This window comes from Anomalospiza imberbis, chromosome 2, assembly GCF_031753505.1.
Source record: "Anomalospiza imberbis isolate Cuckoo-Finch-1a 21T00152 chromosome 2, ASM3175350v1, whole genome shotgun sequence".
In the NCBI taxonomy this organism is placed as follows: Eukaryota; Metazoa; Chordata; class Aves; order Passeriformes; family Viduidae; genus Anomalospiza; species Anomalospiza imberbis.
In genome coordinates, this window is record NC_089682.1 from 117,215,884 (window position 1) to 117,237,278 (window position 21,395).

A 21,395-nucleotide genomic window follows, 5' to 3' on the forward strand; every position below is an offset into this window, starting at 1 on the left:
GACAGAAGCTACTCTTTCGGCAAGGCTAGGTGGCTTTGGCAGACAATGGGGATGAGCTGTAGGGAGCACTCTATTGCAATAGGACTTTGATAGGATGCACTCCCTTCCTAGCAGACAACACACAGCTGGTGATCCAAAAAACCACACTCACCATTCACATATCAGGCAATTAATTGAAAGGAGCCCCAAGAAAGCAAAAGAAAGAGCAGGTAAGGAGTTAGATGTAACGAGTATAACAATACTTTAAAAAGAACTGGTTTTCAGTATAGAAAGGTATATTAAGACACTTAAGGTTAAAATAATTTTCTCTTATGTGAAATTTCTATATTTTTACTTCTAAGTATTCTTGGGCTTTCAAGAATCAAACTGACAAGTTAACAAGTAGGAAATGGAACAAATTTCAGGCATCAAACTTTTCATTTGAGAAATGAGAATGCAACTTAAACACTACATTTAAAAATATATACTCAAGAGTACTCAAAAACATTCTGAGTCAGGTTTAATTGAAACAAGAGCAAGTATTGTATGGTTTTGCAAGCATTAAAGATCCTCTTTGAATAGACTGGACTCGTGTCAGAGATGTCCGATTTCAATTATGAGATGTGGTACTAATTAAGAGTTGTCCCAGGGCAAGGATCCAGAATTATGCCAAAGAGAGCAGAGTAAATGTACTGTCATGGTTTAACAAACCAGGACATCTACTCTGTGTTTTAAACATTAAAAATGGAAATGTATACATTAAATGCATTTTTTAAAGTTAAAAAAAATGGTCAAATGAACTAGATTAAGTAGATATTTATTAATTTAGGAAAAGGAACAAAGAAGGTTGAATGGCAAAGTCAAGACAAAGGGAGACACTCCAAAAATACTTACTGCAGTTTTCCTGGCAGTCTAAGTGACATTTTTGTAAGAAAATAAAACTAAACATCTTGAACCAAATTCCACCCTATCGTAAAATACAAGAAATTCTCAAATGAAGAAGTCGTGTGCACCAGACAAGGGGCAGGATAAGCAACAAGTTTATTTGATTCTTTTGTTTTTATGTATTTTGCTGTGACACCTCCTACAAGAGCAGAGAAGGACCCTGGCACCGTGTGAATGAACAAATGATGGAAAATCCAAAACAGCTGGCTATGGGCACATAGGCTATAACTTGGAATGAGAAGCAGCACATTCTTTAGCAGAAAGAGGAGTGTGAAAAGACATTCTTGAAGGAACTAAGGGCAAAAATTGCTACGGGTCGACATTTGTCTTGAGAGGTATCACCTGGCAAGGGACAGGATTAGGGAAACAAAAAAGCAACATTGTGAGAAAAAAACCAAAAGGCAGCATTAGGAAATGGGAACAACTCAGGCATCAACCCAGACAAAACAAGTTGAAGGGAAACATTACACTGTCATGGAGCATGGAACTGTTCTTACAGCATTAAAAAGCAAGGTAGAAACAAAATTTGGGTTTATTTCAGTGACTGCAAATCTAAAAAGAAAAAGCTGGACAAACATGCAAACAAAACCCACCAGGCTACAACTAGATTAGTATTAACACTATAAAACATTAAAAACAGGAACAACATCCCAAACACACTTGAAAAGGAGATATAGTGAATGGAACTGAAATAATAGCAGGAGAGGTACAGAGAGAATAGTAAGAATATTCAAAGAAACTAAAGCTGATTTGAATATACATTTTTCTGAATTATGTTCTAAAGAAATAGACAATTTCAGACATATCCGTTCATACAGAATAATGTTATGTGGGAGGCAGGAGCATGGCTAGGAAGGGATGTAGAGGAACGTGACCTGGTTATCAACAGAACCAACCATTTCAAGTTAATTTTTTTGGTTGGTTGGGTTTTCTTTGGGATTGTTTTAGAATTACAAAGAGCACACTTTTTAAAGAGAAAATCTCATCATTGCTATATTAATGGCAGAATTTATTAAAACCCATACTTACACTACTAAAGCATTTGAGAAGATGTACTTTACCTTTGCTTTTCCTTCAAGGGCTCCGGTTCCAGCATAAATTTTACTGACAGAATCACCATTCACAGACCACATGGATCGGAAAACTTCCTGAAAGCGAGTAACTAACTGAGGCTTCTCGGCTAATCCTAACACCTCCAGCTGTTTTGTTAGCATCTGTAACAGGTGAAGACAACATTAGCAAAAAAAACCCCAACAAACCAAACCAGAAACAAACAAACAAAAAACCCCCAACTTTAAGTATATTTCTCAAAAGGCACATCGTACTTTTCAGCATATATGCATAAAAGGCTGCATCATACATGTAATTTAGCACCAGCACTGCATTTTCCTTTGAAGGGAGGTAGTAATACAGGCAAAAAATTATGCAGCTGATTTGTAGATGTTTTTATCTTGAAGTTTACCAAACTGAACACAAAAGCTATTTTCAAGAGCTTTTAAAAATTAGGGTGTCTTGACAGCAAGAAGAAGGAGCCTCAAATAATAGACACAGAATGGCAAAGGCAAAATTATGAAGGTTGGGCAGGAATCAACAAAAGATACAAAAGGAAACCTGCATAATAAAATTATGAAAAAATATACAAGAAGTTTTAGAAACTGGGTGCCTGCTCTTATAATTTTAGGGGGTCATCTAGAGTTCAGTACCTGTTATTTTAAGTATCTATTGTGCTGAATAAAGTGAGACTTCATATATCTCATTTAATAGAATTTTATAATTAAGTAAGCAGTTCTTCAGGATTAACCATTTCCCTTCTTATTAATTAGTTTTATGCTTTTAGCTCTCATACTTCAGCTGAAACTGTAATTTAATTCTCATTGCTGAAAAATCTGGCACAGCTGGTTTAAAAAAGTTGTATTTATGCAGTTCTTAAAAGGATATGAAATGAAAAAATAGAGCTAGATAGCTACGTTTGACATGTAAGTACTCTACACAAAAAGAGGGTCTTATGCCATAGAAAACTTGTGTAAATGCAGCAGCCAAGCACTGCATATTCCAGAATCAGATAGGTCTCTTTTAAAACTTTGTGTTAAATTTTTCAATTTTTTAATTAAAAAAAAAATTAAATTTTTAAATGCCTTGTAAGTTGTCACAGAAATTCCTCTTAAGAAAAGAATTTTAGCTCAGTAAGATTCAGAAAACAGAAGGATAACGATTTTCCTAGGTTTGACCTTGCAGCATCCGTATTTTTTCCATTTTCAATCATGCTGAATGCCTTCCCTCTGGAAGTCAGAGCAAGAAACAGCTCACACTGGAAACACACCTACGAAAAGCCCAGTCACCCTTCCCAGGGAAGGTGACACTGCTTTTTCAGCCCAAGTGCCCTAGAAGCAGCAGCTGGACGTGGGATTCCTACCTCCAAGCCAAAGAAGGCCTGCACACTGTTTGTTCTGTCCAGACAGTCCAAGCAGTTGGTCCTGACAGTGCCGCTCTGGGATCTGTGCCAGGGACAACAGGAGAGGGAAAATGGCTGAAACAATTCATTTAACATACATCTCCTCCACAGAGGCAGGGACAGGGAGATCTGAACCAGAGCAGTACATCAGGGCATTGTCAGCGCCACGTTCCTGCCCCACAAGGACATTTATAAACGTGTCAGCAACAGAGGGTGAGCTTGCTCCAAGTGCTCACTGAGCACAGCCCAGGCATTTTCTGCAAATAACATTAGTCCTTCTGCTTCAGTTTCTCCCAGTCCTCCTTGCTTGCTTGGTGAAGTGTCATGCAAGACTGAGGGTTTTTTTTCAAACATTTCAACGAACACACTCCCAAAAAACCTCAGAGAGAAATAACTAGTAGTTACAACAAAAATGAGAAAAAAAAAAGTACTGAGACAGTTCTTGAATTTTATTTAACAAAAAGTAACAAGAATTTATGATATAACTAAAGCCAATTCCAATGCCTCACTACTTGTTCATAAAAATGAAAAACAAGCCTCTCCCCTTTAGCTCAAGGGATGTTTGAGGCCCACAAGCACTCAGAACTGCCCCGCTTCCTTTGGGAAAAGCCCAGTAACTCCAGCTAGAAAGCTCTCAAAAGGATCGTGTTAAGCAACATCCATGCACTGCTTGCTCAGCTAGGAGTACAAAATTCTAATAGCTCTCCCAAGGACACACACTTATCCATTCCTTTTGTCATTCCCACTGCACACTTTGTCCACCAAAGTCAGTATGGTTGGAGCACCTCTATTTTGAAGCCTAACCACAAACTGCAGCAAGTTCTGAAGAACTTTCTTCAATGTATTTTTTTTTGGCATTACTATCTCTGCATTAGATTTGAAATACAAAACAAAAAGCCTGACATTTCTGAAAGGGGATGGTCCATGAACTCACAAGCATTGTAACTACCTTTTATTACCACCAGTCTGAGCTGTCACAAGCCACAACTTTTTTTTGCTTTCAGTCTGTTGAATTTTGATTTGTGATGGCATTATTTGAATCCTCAAAAAAAAAAAAAAAAAGCCACTTTTAAAGCTTTTTGGAGCTCATCCCCTCATCATTCAGCAGCCCTTTCTCAGGGAGAACCTCACTCAGCACTTTGCTCTGCATTAGTTAAAAGGAGTAAGGGTGTGGAAGGAAGAAGAGAAGGAGTGTTGCCTGCTTCTATCTCTGCTTCTCTTTTTCTGCTGAGATAATCACACCCTTTGCTCCAGGAATCAGGAATAAGTACAGAGCAGAGCAGGAAACATGCATCTCAATCCTGCTTTGAGAGAATGGAATCTCTCAAATGGGGTGATCCAGGCACAGACAAAAGCACTGTCCTAAACACGAACATTTACAACACACAGAAAGTGGTATGTTCCATCACTGAGGGAAATACGCGGCCTGTTACACAGGAAGATGGAAAAAAAGACATTAATTCCACGTGTCTGCTCGCTAGGAAAAGGACTATCGACCATTTTCACAAAATCCTGAGGTCAAAGGCCTGAAATTAATTCTTGCCCCTTGAATATCTCACAGAGATCTTCTTTAGAGATTTTAGAGCATACACAGAATGAGACAAGTGTTCACTAGAGTAAAATAGGTGACTCATATTTCAGCTGTTAAGGATCACCCAGGACACACTAAAACCACAATAACAGAGGCAACATCCTTTCTCTTATCTTCTTGCTGAGGGGTGAAACACATCCCAGCACCACAATTTAATCTAAGGGAAGTTATATACACAAACCTTTTCACTTCCTTTCCATCAAAATAAAAAAATCCACACTCTAAGAATTTCTGGACTTGAGGTTTAAGCACACTGTGTAGTTTTTCTGCCTTTCCACCTTTAACCATCTGATGATAGTCGAAGTTCACCATTTTGATATCAGCTGAATGTTCAGATGCTTTCAAATGGCTCTGGCATTGCAAACAGAAAAAAAAAAAAAGTATAAATATACCAGTACCTGAACATACAGAAGTAGGAGCTAAACAAGAGACTACAAATATTTTCTAAGTTGTTTTATTCGCTTTCTTTTAGGTAAAATGAAACAACTTTTATTACAATTGAAAAGAATCACTCAGAACTGATTAATATTTTTGTTTTCCTTGTCACTCAGAACTGATTAATATTTTTGTTTTCCTTGTCACAAAGTCAGGTTTTTCCCTTACTACCCCAGCGGTCCCCAGGGCAACCCATGGCCTCTTCTGCTGTTCAAATGCTTTCACTTGGAAAAGGCTGTTTCAGTGAAACCCCTTTTCACCAAACGCCACTGACATACCGGTCAGCAAAGGGGATCGAGTAACACTTCACCAACTACTGCTGGCAAAAAACCCACCCAAATTATTTAGGTTGCTGTGGAGAGTGGCTTGAGCAGAACTTTCCCTGATATTCCCTGAAAAATCCTTAAGTGCCCACACAGTGTCTGCTGGAAAAGCCGTGGGTATCGATGCACATCTGGGAACGCTCCACGAGAGCCGGATACAGCAAATATCCCAGGGAATGCCCCAAGCTATTCAATCACTACAGTACAGAGGGAGAAGGGAGAGGGAAACAACAGATGGCTACTGACATGTTCTCTGGCTTCAGACAGAACTCCTCACATGGTCAGCATTTACGAACTGCAACATGAGGTTTTCTTTTAAACTAGTCAGTGGGAATTAATGAGAGCAGCCACTTATAGTTATCTTCTGAACAAGCACTTCCTGCTAATCATGAGGCAGCTCCATATTTAAATTGATAAATTGTATTTTAAAAAAAAACATTAAGGGATATATCCGTTAAATTCAAAAGAATTATCTTTAAAAGAAACATCACAGCACTAAATATCATAAAGTATAATGTATTTATCTATCAGTTTTATAGTGTAAAAAAGACTTATGCTTTCAATAAGGCACTACTAAGCATGAAATACGAAAATAGAAATTAAAATCCCTCAACATTGTCACATTGCTGTTATAATTTTCCAGTACAGTAACCAATCTGATCAGAAACAAACAGGAATTACGTAGAGAGCTTTTAACAATTCATTTCACACCATGCATCTTAAGCAGTGCTGTTATGATAAAATCCAATTTTAGCTCCCAGAGCACAGCGTACCTGGGTGTTTGGTTTCCAAAGGCTATGTAAAAGCTTCATTGCAAACAATCAAGTTCCAAGGATATGCACAGTAAAAGCTGTCATACTCACCTGGAAGGCTTTGCTGAGCATGTGCTCCCCTTCTTTTGCCCCAAGTAAATTTACAATAATTTGCTTGCCATATAAATTTTTAAGAGTTTGGAAATGCCTGTTAACAGAAGAAAAATTCCACAGTCATTTTCTGGCACACAAAAAAGTCAACAGCCAACACCTGCAACACTAAGAAGTTGCAAAGTATTCAATATCAATTTTATTCACACTTTCCAACAAAACATTGAAAGGCATAAGTAATCCCCAGGAAGTTCTCAGCTTTGCTGAATTCCACATTTGTACAGACAAAGCCTCCCATTTGGAATAACATATCCTATCTCTGTGATGCAGCAGAACTTACCAGAGGTCTTTAGTGCATTAGCAAAACCTTTAGATGTTTTTTACCTGTCAAAAGCTGGTGCATTCGCCTCGAAACCCCGTGACATCCTGACACGATGGGATCCCACCTACAACACCAAGAGTACATAAAGCCGTCTTGTTTTGAGTCAAACACACATGAGTGTTTCAGCATTCTACTGCAAAGTGCTGGTATGTCTAAAGAACCTAGAGTCCCTGTAAGGCACAAACGTTTTTAACCTTTCCTGTAAAAAATGTGTCGCAGTAGTAGGAGCTGAATCAGTCCCTCTTTCAAGAAAATTGAGATAAAATTCTATTACGGTAACCCTTGATCCTTATTGACTTCTTCTCAAGAACAATTCAGAAGAAAACAGCCTCTTTGGATGCCCTTAAATAACCCATTTAAAAGAGGAAAAAGAACTTCAAAGAGGAGGCATGGAAAAAAGAATGGATATTCAAGTGGTGTGCAAAGCAACTTTTAGACTTGAGAGAAGCAGGCTTGGTGAGTCACGATAGCACCAACATGCTCCCAAAGGATCATCTCATCTTCACAGGCAACTGTGAAGAAGAGCCCAAAGGCTAGCATGAATAAGAATTATCTGTATAATTAAATCTATCTTCTGCTTACCTGCAGTCCTGGCTGTTCCCAAAATAAGGGAACAGAGCCTCGAATCTGTATGAAAGATGACACAGAGTCATCCAAATATATCACCTGTTAAGGAAAGTAAAGCATAGTATTAATAATTATCACAGTGTAAGATTTTAGAATTCTTAGCCTTAACTAAACATGGAGCAAATAACATATATTTACGTATTACATATTCCACACTACAAGTTAAAATACTGTTTCTGAGACTGAACAATTCCCACAAAAAGTTCTGTCACTCTCGTGCTCCCTTGCAGAATCACAATTCACAATATGTAAGGAAATACAGCTTTTACTATTTGGGCTTGAGTAGCTTCTGCACTAGGAGTAAGATGCTTTAAACAACTTGGTAAGACTTTCCTGCAGGAACAGTTGAAATGAACACCAGTGCACAAAAAATCACCGTGCAGCCTACTCAGAACACTTGCACAGATTTTCTGCATCAGAAACCAACATATCACAGTCCATGAAGTATCCAGGAAAGGAAAATTAAAGTGGAATAACACACCACAGCCATTCAGTGACACTGGCACATTAGGAAACTTGGGCAGAGAAAGCATAACAAGAGTGTTCTGACTGAACTCCTGAAACTGGAGGTGTACAAGCAGAGTCCCTCCTGCATGAAGTCCTCCCTCAGTCACCTGGGTACTGGAAGGAGTCAGTGAGTCAGCCAAAGGAGCCTAGGAGCACGAACACAGCTGCAGGAACACCCCCTGGGGAATAGGCTACCATGGAAAGCGAGCCAAGGAAAGCCAGCAAAGAAGGATTTAGCAGGTTCTCACATTTCTGTGTAATGAGGGCAGAGCTATGAAAACCCAAGGCAGCAGAATGACAGTGGCTTTACAAGCTGCCTTTCAGAGGAGCTGTGCTAAGTGGAACACTTTTATCTTTCCTGAGCTACAAGGTACTGGTATTTTGGTATTTGCCAAAAATCCCTTCTGCCTGTTTCTTTTACTTTAGATTAGCTCAGGCCAGAAGTGGCACGTGCTGCCATGCAGCTCAAGGGGCCCAGGGGAAGCACAGCCACCCACAGGAGTTCAGCACCTTCTTAAGCTACTGCAACTCAGACCCAGGCATGCCCTGACCATAAGCCACACTAAAAACCAAGATCATCAAATTACATAACCTACTTAGCTTCCTAATTTAGCATCAAGGAAACTATTCCAATATCTGCTGGTGGTAGACTTGACTTGTGATTCATTGATTTAGAGCAAAAATCTCATCCCATGGAGGCTTACACTGGCTTGTCAGCCAAGCTATGGGCACTGGAGCATAACATACCTGCTCTGTTTCAACAAAATTGGCAACGTGACCGTCATCATTTGTTCCCCGGACGTTAAATCGGGTGCCAGCCCGTTCACAGCTCAGTCGAGAAATGAGACAAGCCTTCGCCTGCTTGTGAGCTGCATAAATTGTCCTGATCTCCACTCCTCCACACATGAGGCGTAACAGCCAGTCGTCACAGTTCACGCCGTAGTGCTTCAGATGCAAATGCAGTGACTGGTTCCTATCAGGGAGGAAACAGCCATCAAATAACCAGAAGGAGCTGCAATTCAGCTCAAACTCTTAAGCCAACTACTAACTCCTTACGTTTTACACCTTCTAACACAAATAAGACCAGGAAAATAGGCATGCTACAGTTTTGTGATATAACTCTCATTTCAATCTTCCTGAAATAGCAAATAGCACAGTAAGAAGATGGAGTGAAGTGATGAATTTCCATGACCTTAAAATAATAACCCTTATAGCCCTTGCTTGTCACCCACCAAAAAAAAAACAAAAACAAACAACAAAACTCCAAGCTTGTTTATACTTCTCTGCTCAGCCTTGTTTTGAGAAGCCAGAGATCACGGACTCTAGGAAAGCACGACAGAATTCCAATGACAGGGTTACTTTTTAGTAGTGTGTAAAGCACCAATCAATCTCACACCACCACAAAATAAAGCTAGAATAGAAATTCTTATCAATATACATTGAATACTCTCATTATATGTCACCTAACCCTAACCCTAGACAGGCTTCCAGGAATACATTCCCAGCCAGCTGGTTCTCAAATGTTGTAAAACACCAATTTCAGGGCTGAGTGCTGGTACTTTATATACTGCATATGTGATTCACTAATAGCAGTTACTGTTCACATGAAAGGAGGATCCACAGTTTGAATGTACCCATGCATTTACCAGCACTAATCAATGCTGTATTAAGTAAGACTAAAGTTCGGGTTTTGTGAAATTTTTTTGTTTGCCTCACTCTAGTGGGGCTTGGCTTTTGTATATTCTCTTGTATAAAAAGGGAGCAAAGTTTTCTGCATAGCAAAGAAAAGCTAACTCCAGGAAGATGTCTGGTTGTGTCTGCCCAGAAAATTCTACTGGAATTGCAAACAGCATGTTCATTGCAACAGTGGAAGCTCTTTAATTTTAGCCTTTTCATCCTAAACCTAAGTATAAGGTGCATTATAATAGGACACTGAAAGCAAAAAATATTCTTTCCCTGGGCACTCTGAGCCTAGATGTTTGGCACAGAAAAATCCCCAGGAAGCTCACTCAAGTGCATCTGCAGAATACTTCCTGTTCTTGACTTTTAGTGGTTACATTTCTAGATATTGGAATCTGGACATTCCACCTACCTCCGGGGAGGACTGCTCCTTACTAAAAAACCCACAGAACTGGGTAACTGCCAAAGTTTTACAACAGGGGTAAGAATCAACCCAGCTTATTTGGACAAGGTCAACAGGCATCATTTCTCAAGCCTTGATGTACTGACTGATCAATGGAGAGCCAAGTCTTTTTCCAGATGCGCAGACAAACAGCAAGGTTTCTACAACCCCTGTAAACCTACATCAAGGAATTGATGTTTCTGAAGACCTGAGCTTATTTCCTACCTTAGTATTTTTTTCTTATATTTCACTCTGATCAGATTCCTCTACCTGACCGAAATAGCAGCTAAGACCAGAGAAGCACTGGCTCATATGCTAGAGCTGGTTTGGTGCATTTTGGCCAGAAGAGGGGAACAGATGTAGCTTTTCACCTGTTTTAACAGTGTAAAGCCAAGTCTTCAGCACCTTTGCAAGATTCCTGGACACACAGAGCATTTTTAACAAAGGCTGAAGAGAACAGAATGTCTGACACGTCAGTGTGCATTACTGGCATTATTTAAGCTGCTGATCGACAGAAAGAGCAGTATTCCTCTCAGTAAAAATTCTTTGTGTGAAAATAATACTTTATTCAAAAATATCCAGTAAAAGGATAGTGAGTGCAGCAGCCAAGCAAAGTGCACTTGGTAGCAGAGCCTACCTGCTGTCTCACCAAAACCTGCAATGTCACCATTTTTTGAGTAACAATGCTTCTGAAGTGCTTTCATATGTTGGAAACCCCCTTGAAATCTATCTATAAAGACAACACCATTTTAGAATCCAGAACATTCTAAAAAACAGTAATTTTTTTTCTTTGAAGTTTCATAACCACACCATTTAAAAAATGACACAATTGCAATTGATGAAGAATTAAGAGGCACCAAAACTGAAACAACATCACAGGAGATGTTCAGATGAAAATACATTATAAGCAGTGAAAAATCTGTGCCTTCCAATTAAGAAGCTTCCAAGTGGTCACAAAACCATCCTGTCATTAGTAATATACTTCTGCCCTTAGAAAATGTTCGAGTAATGCTGTTCCATCTCAGGATTAGTGGGAGAAAGGTGTACACGTAAGAGCTGGAAAAAACAAGGATAAAAACTTGCCAGGCATTAGTCTGTAGAAGAATTCATTATGTAACACCTGCTGAACCCATTCTGAACTCACCAGAAGAACCTGTTGTCAGTGGTGTGCTCCTGCGTGCTGCGGTGAGCACTGAGACTCAGGTCTAAGCTGACACCAGTGGCAGACCAGGCAAAATAGAAGTTTCCGGAGTTCAGCACTTTGCGCACTTCTGAAATGCGATCCTCGTCTGTTGGGTCAACCCGCAGCGACACAAACTCTGTGGAAGTAACTCGGAAAACTTCAGAGTCCTGAATCTTTCCCACAGACATGCATCCTGTTACCAGAACCAGATAATGTAGCAGCGTGTCCCCTGCAGAGCAAGAAAGGGCACAGGAAAGAGAATGGATCTTAGCAGTGCAGATGTTGATTCATCCAAGTGCTGAAGGCACACAAGCCCACCCCCGTTTGCCTGAAAAACGTACAAAGAGAACCAACGCCAAGAACACATTCCCAAGCTGTGCAGAAGAAAAGGAGAAACTACTCTGCAAAGGACAGGGACTCCAAAAACAGAAGTTATTTTTGTTCGCTCCCTCATTTCTGGGAGTGGTCCAAATTTGTAAGCTATTCTGCAAAGAAAAAAATCAAACCAAGCAAACAAATAGAAAAAAATAAGCCCTGTTCCCGTTGCAAAGATCCAGTCTTACAGGAGCAGCACAGTATTCTGCCCCAAATTAAAAATTCAAGTTTTACATATTTGACTCACCGAGGTTTAATCGTAACACACCCAAGAGCCCATACGCATCCATGACTTTGGAGTACGTATTCTTGATTGTGTCTTTTTCTGCAGAAGCTGTGGAGAGAAAAAGAAAGATTTACTGATGGAAGAGCCCCAGTACTATGGCAGCGAGAATGAGCCACTCCAAACTGAAAACCTGAGGGATTACAAAAGCAGCCGCTTACGTGACGCTTCTGGAAAGAAATCAAAATGTATGAGCATATGGCACTTTATAATGGAAAATGAGGGCTTGATTCTGTGACAAAGTATGATCATGCTATGTTTTTAAGCAATAAAAAACCAAAACTCCAAGTGATATTGAAGGAGAACACTGGCATTTTTAACAACACCATCTCTTACTATAAAAAGCATGTACAGCACAGACAAATAAGATGCCTGAGAATGCTCTCCTGTAATTAAAATTAGTGTTTAATGTTGCTTTTTTCATGGAAAAAAATTACCCTTTTTCTCCAAGAATAAAACCACCATGTAGCAGTATTATCTCTGAGCAAGACTATCACAAGTCCATTTTAACTATCTTAGATATATTCCAAGCAGATCAAACTCTCTTTCAGGTCCACAAAAATCTATATTTAAAACCCAGATCTTAGATGAATTAGGAAGACACAATTTTCACAGACAGTTTTGAAAAAAAGCCACAAAACAACCATGTCATATTTTAGAAGAAATTGAAGTATATCTGCCATTGCTCTCCTGGGAGTTAAGTGTATATTTTAGGCCTTTTATCAGCACTATAACAGCCAGGCCCACCAGCCTGGCTGCAGAGCAGCAGGATCCCACCTGTCCTGAGCTTTAGCTCATGACCAAGACTGCACCAGAAGGGCAACAACAACAATTCCAGCTCTGCCACTAGATCTACAGGGATCAAGATTCCATGGTTACCAACAATCAGCACCATTTTGCTTTGACACTAAAAATCTCAGCACATGACATGAAGAAGAGTAAATCAAAATGCCTGTCTGCCCTGGCATTCTGTTGTGCTCTCTCTCACATTAGCTATGTCATTTAGAATACAACCTCTATTTTATTTAGAATTTTAAAACCCCCTCTATTTTACTTAGAATTGCTCTTTCTAACAAGTATCCCCTAAGATTAGTATAGCCCTGCCTGTGCACAAGCCAACCCTTGTTCAAATATCTGCCAGCTGTTTTACTGAAGTGGATCAGACAATTTACAATAGATTAAACAATTATTTCACCACAGCTTGAAATCCAATCCCATTCAATGTTCTATTCAGTGGGTGTTTAAAAAGTTTCTTTACCTTATTGCACTAATATTCCTGTAATAGATGTAATAAAAATAGTTTTATAGCAGCATGAGGATGTATTTCTAAAGTCCTCACCCAGGGTGAGTGTTAAGAACCTGAAGCTAATCTAAAAACATTTTGTCAGCATCACCAAACCGTTTTTCTTAACCAGAAAACCACTGGGCTGGAATGAACTTCTGAACTTCAGACCCTGGTTCCTTCAATCTGTTTTTGAGAAAAGGTTTAATGATACCAATGTACTCTTCTAAACTCAGTTTTCCATAACCAGAAAGCTGCCATGTTCTTCCTCCACACTTGAAATTATTATGGAAAGATCAGGTTTTGCGTCAAACTTCTTGCAGGATTTTTCTTAAAGGTGCCTGCTGGAATTTAATGACATGTCAGAACAATGCCTTTTCTGTCTTTTATGGATTTATTCTCTTTTCCCGTTGCAGAGAATGCTGGATACCCTTGTTAAGCCTTAATAAGTAAATGCCCAAAGAAAATTAAGTAACTTGGGCTTTGCAAATTCAGAACAACAAAAAAGGCCAACAAAGGCTAATAAAACAGCAAAGGGTTGCAAAACCAACAAACTAACCAAATAAAAATAGAGCAACATACCGTGGCTAGTCAATTATTATTTTCTTAAAGTGCCCAAGAACCAACCAAAAGCATTTCATGCCATGTTTTTCATTTACATTGGACCTAATTCAGTGTGAACTCAAAGCTTTTCCACAGTGACCATCTAAGCATTTCTCTCTCACACTGCCTGCACTTTTCCCACCTCAACTTGCTTTTTAAGGCCAAAAGTCACATGGGAAAATGTCAAATATGGCATCATTTCCTCCATCCTGCCCTGGTCCATCCTCACCCACCCCAGGCTTCTGCTTTTGAGGCAGGGCCCAGTCAGGAACATCCTGTGGTCAGGAGTCTTACAACATCAAGGAAAAGCACTTGAAGCTTCTGAAAACCAAGATGAAATCAGGAAGACACAGCTTCACCACACCCCTTTCCATTCTCTTCCCAAGGGACTCTTACCCAGGCCAAAGTCTGCTCTCTAGAAGCCCAAGGCACCAGTCCTACTTACCCCTACCTTCAGCCCTCCAAAAATGGAAAGATTTTATCCTTTCATGATCACTATTAAGCAGTATCAAGAAACCCAAACCAAATTAACAAAAAACTCCACAAAATCACGACACTTACAAAGTGATTTTCAAATCAATTTGTAATGTACCTCTGGAGAAAGCCAGAAAGCCCCATTTGCAGTGTCAAGAGAAAAACAACAGAATTTCAAGTCACTATTTATTAAGGATTAACAGGCAAGAGCATTTTAAAATGCCATCTGTAACAAGCACACCTTATCAATCATGGACTCCCATAAGAAAGGTGAACAATTATTGTGAAGGGACTATGTCGGCCCTCCCAGTGTTACAGAAATGGAACCCCATCAACAATCCTGTTTTCAGGATAATCTGGTTCAACATGTATTCCGCTTCATTCCAGATCCAGAAATCAGTTTCCCAGTTTTAACAATTAAAAGGTTCAGATCACATTGAAAGTCACCATGTAGGCTTTCTGTGGTTGGGTTCTCTTCTCACTGTGCTCACAGGGGGCCGTGAAACAACGCATTTCAAGTTAGTGGCTACAGTTTCCAGGTAGACTATGGGACTCTGAGCTGGGAAAAAAACCACAGTCCTGAAATTATGTGCATTTCCTTCAGACCCAAGACTTCTACCTTACATTAGACAAGACAAAGTTCATACAACTGTTATTTTAAAAGGTTTAGAATCCGAAAAATCTGGACAAAAAAGTGAAAAACTTATGAACACAATTTGGTTTTGATCTTTTAAGACTAAGGTTTTCAAGGGTTTTGTCAAATTAAGACAGTTAGATTTTTGGTATTTAAAATAAAGCTAACACCTGAATATTACCACAGAGGTGACATTAAAATCAGAATAGAGTCACCACTTTCATCTATTAAATTAAAGCAACCAAAGAACTATTTTATTACTTTTGATACCTCTTTTTTTTACACACCCCTAGTAGTGGCTCAGCTCAGGACGCTGGGGATGAGAAAACCCTGCCAGATTGCTTTTCAAGGCCTGCTGAGACCACCTTGGTTTAACTTCATGGAAGAATTTTCTTACTCAGAAGTGGTCTGAGCTGCACTACTAACCATGGCAGTGAACAGCTGCCAGGGTGCCTGCTGCACACAGGTTACTACAGCTCTTACTTCAGCTCCAGAGAACCCAGGTGGGCACTGTGCCTCCTCCTGCTCACACCTGCTCTCTCCTCAGCTTTACTGTGACACTCGAGTCCAAGGATGCGCATGACGCCTCTGCTCGGGGCGCTCATGGCTCTATGTTTTCCCAGACAGAATGTTCTCCATGGCAGGCGACAGGAGTAAAGAGAGCTTACCACTCATTTGGGATGACTCACCAGCAGGAGAGAGAGAGAACACACTCCTGCCCAGCCAGGGAAACCTTTCCAGCTAAGACATCTCAGAGAGCTCTATTTCAAAGAATAAATATACTGCCCATTTCACATGGGAAGTAAGAAAAACAGATCTGAGACACCCTTCCACTGAATTCCAAACAAATCAGCAGTGAAGCTGCTGACATTTAAACCCAGGTGCTCTCACCAGGCTTTGAGAAGGATCCCCTACACTCCAGTGTCTCAGGCTAACCCAATACCAGGACCGTGCCGACCAAAGAGGTGTTAAATGAACAAAGGAAAGCAAAATATCGCTCAGGTGTTTCAGTCACAGCAACATCAGTTAATTCACACAGAACACCTCCAGGACACGTACGGCCTGGGCATCTCCCACGTTCAGACTGAGTGGTTACACAACCACCACCTCTGAACTATCCCTTCAACCCTCCTCCTTGCTTCCCTGCAACCTGGCTGACTGGAGCAGCACATGGCACACACACTGAAAATCACCCAGCATCTGAGCTGTGCAGCATTTCCTGCCGAGGCTGAACTAAATCCTCTGAATCATCTTGCAGTGCCTCACCGAGGGCACAGGGGAGGAAGGTCAACACAGTTATCCTTCCCTCAGCAAAATGACAGATGTGCTTCCTTCAAGATGACACTGAAGCCATCAGTAAGCTTCCATCCCCTTCTCTTAGCCCATTTCAAAGCCAGATTTCTGTACATGGATATTCCAAGGGGTGCAGTTCACTAAGGCTCTCAGAACTGAACCACATGTATCAGTTTTAATGCTAAAATGTATTTCACTAGGCTGTGCATATATTATCCACTCTACATACAGGTAAGAGCTATGATCAGGTATAAGGCTAAACATGTTACTTCATCTCCAGTATTTATTGAAATATTTGGAAAAATGTCTAACAGTTTTGAGGTCAGTATTGTCAATTTTTGTAGTCTAAAAAGTGGTAGCACCATCACCAACACCCAGAAGTTTTTGACAGTTTAAAGTGATGCTGTTCTGGATTTAAATTTATATATACTTGATCTGACCATTTATCGATCTATTCACAGAGATTTTACAAACATGGGAAACCTTCCCCAAGGGGCAGCAGTATTGCATTAACTTTGTATATTATTTGTACAAATACCTGTAAGTTTGTACAGCTACAGACTGGAATCTTCTGGCTAGATTCTGTGACATCACCACCAAGATAGAGAAGTAACACATCACAAATCCTCCCAAAGTACTAATAATTGTACTCCTTTAAACATGCATTAAAAAGAACAGATACCAGATGGGAACAGCAAACAGAAAAAGAGAAGAAAGAAACCTGAGCTAGGGGACTCCTGGGCTTTTCCTGCTGTCAGTTTAAGATTGTGATCTTCCAACCATTAAGAAAAGTATCAGTACCTAAAGAATTTAGGGAATTATATGGAAATAAAACAGAGGAAATTAAGGAAAAATGCCACTGCTCAATATTCAGTGGAAAACTATGCCCGTGCACCAGACAGAAAAAGAGTAACCAGTTGCCTGGTTAAGCTTACTGAAAACAATACTCAGTAACTACTTCCAGCTGAGTACAAACATTTGCTGTGACATAACCAACCAATTAGAATTCCAAGGACAGCGCTTTGCAGATTAATAAGGAGCTATCACTAAGTACAGAACGCAAGAGGAGAGAGGCTTCCAAACTTCTTCAGGTCTGGCTTCCTCTGCTTGGTAACAACAAGGTCAGGAGGCAGGCAAGAACTTTGGCATGGGTTTTAATTTTTAGGAAAGGACATTTATCCAGGTGCCTGCAGTGTATCCCGGCACGAGAAGTGACTTACTGCCCTTTTTGAGCATAACCTTCAGGAATAAAAAATTTTTCATCTGTTAGCCCTTAAGTAGCTCAAGCATAATAATTACTAAATACAGGCTAAAACAACCTGCTCCACAAATCTTCAAAACATTTTATGGCTTGCACTAAACCTGCTTGCTACCTTTATGACTGGACACTTATTCCCAATCCACACTACACTGCCTTATGGATATTGCTATCAAAGTCAGGGAGATTACTTAAATACATAGTAAGAAGAAACTGTACCAGAAAAAAAAAGCAGAATTTTAAAAAATAGGAGAAAAGCACCCACTGTTCACCTGGACAATCATACAGCTGCAGCAACCATGTCAGTCATTGCCTGGCCTCTAACAGGTGCTGGCTAAGGAGAAAACTACTTCCATGGAATGAAAGCTTTCTGTAGAGGAGCCAAAATCGAGCTCAGAAATGCTGTGCAACCAGGTGTTTTGACTTCCTAAAGAACACAAACATATTTTATAATTTTACATATTTTAAAAGTCTATGTACAGGCCTTATGGTTCTCTTCTGCACTTCTCATTTTAGTGTTCTCCAGGAAAAAAAAAAAAAAAGGAGGGGAGGGGGGCAAAAATTTAGGGAAATATCTCATGCATTTTTCACTTAGAACACGTAAAAATAACTTTGCAATGCAAGTCATCTTGCTGCAAATATTACTCATTTTATTACAAGACAAAGCAATACTGAGTCCTGAGTGAGGTTAAAAATACAGGGACAGAATAAAGCTAAAAATCAAAAAGCTATCAAAAATCACACAAAATGAGATAAAACCAAAGTATAACATTTAAGAATATAGAATGTATTGCTATGAAATGCAACATCAGAATTAGCTCATCAATGAGCTATCACATGTTCAAAATAGGGTTGTTCAGAACCCAAGAAACAAGGTGATGTTAGAGGCAATTATGAGAAAATTTAGTGGACAAGAAAATATAGCTGTATAAACAAATGTAGCGAAATGTGCAAAATTCTCTCTCAACAGATGAAGATAAGAAAATGTCTCTTTTCTCATTTAAATCAGAAGCCTCTCCATTAGCAAACAGAAAAACAGAACAGTTGCTTCTTTACATTCCACAAAGAAAATGGCTCACACAATGTCAAGTCTGCCACCTTTCCAACACAGTAGTTATCAAAACAGATCAACTTACAGAGGACAGCCACAGCTCCGGACTCAAACATGAGGCATTCTTCTCTGTTCCTGGCTTCCACAATCACGCTGAAGGGAAGTGGGTCCAACTTGTGATAGACACGGTATCCTTTACTGAAAGCCATTTTGCCTCAAACACGCGGCCCTGGCCAACAGAAGATGATGTTAATGAAACGTCCCTGTGCTTCCAGACACCTCCTGCAAAGCTGGTTTGACCCACAGCCTTTCCTAGGGATTTAACGTGTTCAATGAAAACAAACAACAAAGTGCCCTGCTCCCTCATTCTACCTCATGAGACTTAGTTTATCTGTGTCAAAAAGAAAAAAAATACAGGGATTACCTAAAGATGGCATAAGAGTGTTTCAAAACCAGAACTACCCAAAGAAACACCTTTCAAAATCTGGAATAATTTAAAAGCTTTGAGACAACTAGAATTTTACAGAATTCCACACTGGTTTGTGCTGGAAGGGACCTTAAAGTTCATCCAGTTCCACCCCCTGCCATGGGCAGGGACACATTCCACTATCCCAGGCTGCTCCAAGCCCTGTCCAACCTGGCCTTGGATACTTCAAGGGATGGAGCAGCCACAGCTTCTCTGGGCACCCTGTGCCAGGGCCTCTCCACCTTCTCATTTCTTCCCCAAAACTTAATAAACAGTATTTCTTCTTAGGGAAATAAAAAAAAAAAATAACAGGTTCTCCAGCTACCAGCAATATGGAAGAGCAGCAACCACCTTAATGGCAAACTAGTGCCAAAAGCAGAGGGGGAGCCTTCAATTTTTAGATCCGTTCTACTAATTCTGCCCTTCTACAAAAGGACAGTGTATTTTAAACACTGAAGCCGTCAAGACATTTTAAAGGATCGTACAAAAACCTCAACCTATTTTCGGCTTTCCCCCCCCCCTTTTTTTAACGAAAGCAGGGTTTGATTTGGATTTAAACCCTGCCCTGCGGCGGCTGAAACATCGCAGTGTCGTACTGGTGACGCTGCCCGCCAGCCACACACGAGTGAGATCTTAAAAATACCCACAGAACTCTCACACCGCAGCACACCATAAACAAATGCGAGAGCAGCTCAATTTTCCGCGCTAAGACTCGGGAAAACGCAGCGAAGGAGGATCGCTCCGAAGCGGGGCCTTCCGCCCTCCCTTCCCGGCAGCTCCCCGCCCTCCGGAGCGGACACGCACGGCCCGCTCCGGCCTCTCCCGGCCCCGCCGCGCCCGGGCGGGCTCAGGGCACGGCCGAGCCGCGGGGCTCCCGGGGCCGGGCCTCCGCATTCCCGCACAGCGCGGCGGGGCGGCCTGGCAGCGCCCGCCCCATCCTGCCTGCCGCCCGAGCCCGGCCGGGCCCCCCGGGCCGGCCCACCGGTACCGCCGCGCTCACCGTGCGCCCGCCCCGCCCGGCGCCGCGGAGCCGGCGGGATCCGCTTCCTCCCGGCCCCGCGTCCTTCCGCACTGCGCCGCCCGCCCCGGAGGGGAGGTGCCGGGGGGCGGGCGCTGGGCCGAGGTGGGACGGAGCTGCGCTTTAAACAGACCGAGCCGTGTGCTGGGCGCAGCCAGGCCCGGGTGCCGCTGCGGGACAGAGCCCAAGACACTGGCTCAGGAACAGCCGTGCGGACTGAGCCACCCCTGAGCCGCCTCGCTGGGCAAAGGGCTGCGATACCCACAGCCCTCGGGTCGGGGGGGAGCCCTCTGAAGCCGGCGTGTCGCTAACTGCAGTCATGGAATAGAGCCGTGGAATATCCCGAGCTGGAAGGGACCCACAAAGATCTTCGCGTCCAGCCCCTGTCTCTGCACAGACACCCCAACAATCCCACCCAGTGCATCCCTGACATCCCTGTCCAAACGCTCCTGGAGCTCTGGCAGCCTCGGAGCCATTGCCCTGAGGAGCCTGGGCAGTGTCCAGCACGCTGGGGAATAACTTTTCCTGACACTCAGCCTGACCCTCCCTTGACAGAGCTCCAGCCGTTCCCTGGGTCCTGTCACTGCTCGAAGAGAGCAGAGGTCAGAGCTGGCCCTGATCTGCAGTCCCCTGAAGAGTTCTCAGCTCAATCTCTTCTCCAGCTGAACAAGCCCACCACCTTCAGCCGCTCGTGTGGCTCGACAGGGTCTTAGCGAAGAGTGGCAGACTCCACAACTGCCCGAGCCAAGGGGATTTTCCCCGTTCCTGGCGCAGCTGCCGCTGGCACGGCAGGACCAGGGCGGCCGAAGAGAGCGACCCCCGCAATCTGCGGGGACACGGGGGTGGGCAGGGGCGGAACCGCAGCCCGCGGTGCCGCGGCTGTCCCGGGGCCCCGCCCGGCGGGTACCGCCCGCAGCTCCCGCTCCATCGTCCCCGCAGCCCCCGCGCTCGCTGGCCCTCCTGGCGTTTCTTTTTCCCCCGACAGCTGGGTTTCTTTTTGCCGTGGTCCTATCCGGTCTCCGAGGCAATGTTCATCACCAAGGTTTGCCTTCAGACCGTGCTGGGGCCGGGGTGCTGTCAGGCAGGAGGATTTTGAGGCTCCTGAGGGATATGCTCGGGTCGCTCCCTCCCCCGGCGCAGCAGCACCGCTCACTCCTGCTAAGGCCCAGCCCACACTCGAACCCTACCACCGGCACTGGCACCGGCAATGGCACCGGCAATGGCACCGGCACCGGCACCGCCCCGGCCT

At 42.2% G+C, this 21,395-nt stretch overlaps 1 protein-coding gene and 1 long non-coding RNA gene across 10 annotated transcripts in view; one reads left to right on the plus strand and one right to left on the minus strand.

Annotated features, from left to right (window-relative positions):
* The window catches only part of SYNJ1 (synaptojanin 1), a 48,601-nt gene extending 29,716 nt beyond the window's left edge, over positions 1–18,885 (minus strand). For all 9 annotated transcript variants that reach the window (XM_068182766.1, XM_068182767.1, XM_068182771.1 and 6 more), the window contains exons 1-10: positions 18,748–18,885; positions 12,032–12,118; positions 11,371–11,638; positions 8,852–9,077; positions 7,553–7,636; positions 6,973–7,034; positions 6,589–6,685; positions 5,149–5,318; positions 3,338–3,419; positions 1,986–2,138 (exon numbers count right to left, since the gene is read on the minus strand). In XM_068182766.1, the coding sequence (XP_068038867.1) occupies positions 1,986–2,138; positions 3,338–3,419; positions 5,149–5,318; positions 6,589–6,685; positions 6,973–7,034; positions 7,553–7,636; positions 8,852–9,077; positions 11,371–11,638; positions 12,032–12,118; positions 18,748–18,871 (1,353 nt within the window). In that variant the 5' untranslated portion in view covers positions 18,872–18,885. The remainder of the gene's footprint in view (positions 1–1,985; positions 2,139–3,337; positions 3,420–5,148; positions 5,319–6,588; positions 6,686–6,972; positions 7,035–7,552; positions 7,637–8,851; positions 9,078–11,370; positions 11,639–12,031; positions 12,119–18,747) is intronic.
* Positions 2,134–18,829, plus strand: LOC137469742 (uncharacterized). The gene is made up of 3 exons (XR_010996667.1): positions 2,134–3,589; positions 7,190–18,025; positions 18,582–18,829. It is a non-coding gene; the product is annotated as an uncharacterized lncRNA (long non-coding RNA).
* Positions 18,886–21,395: the final 2,510 nt, after the last annotated feature.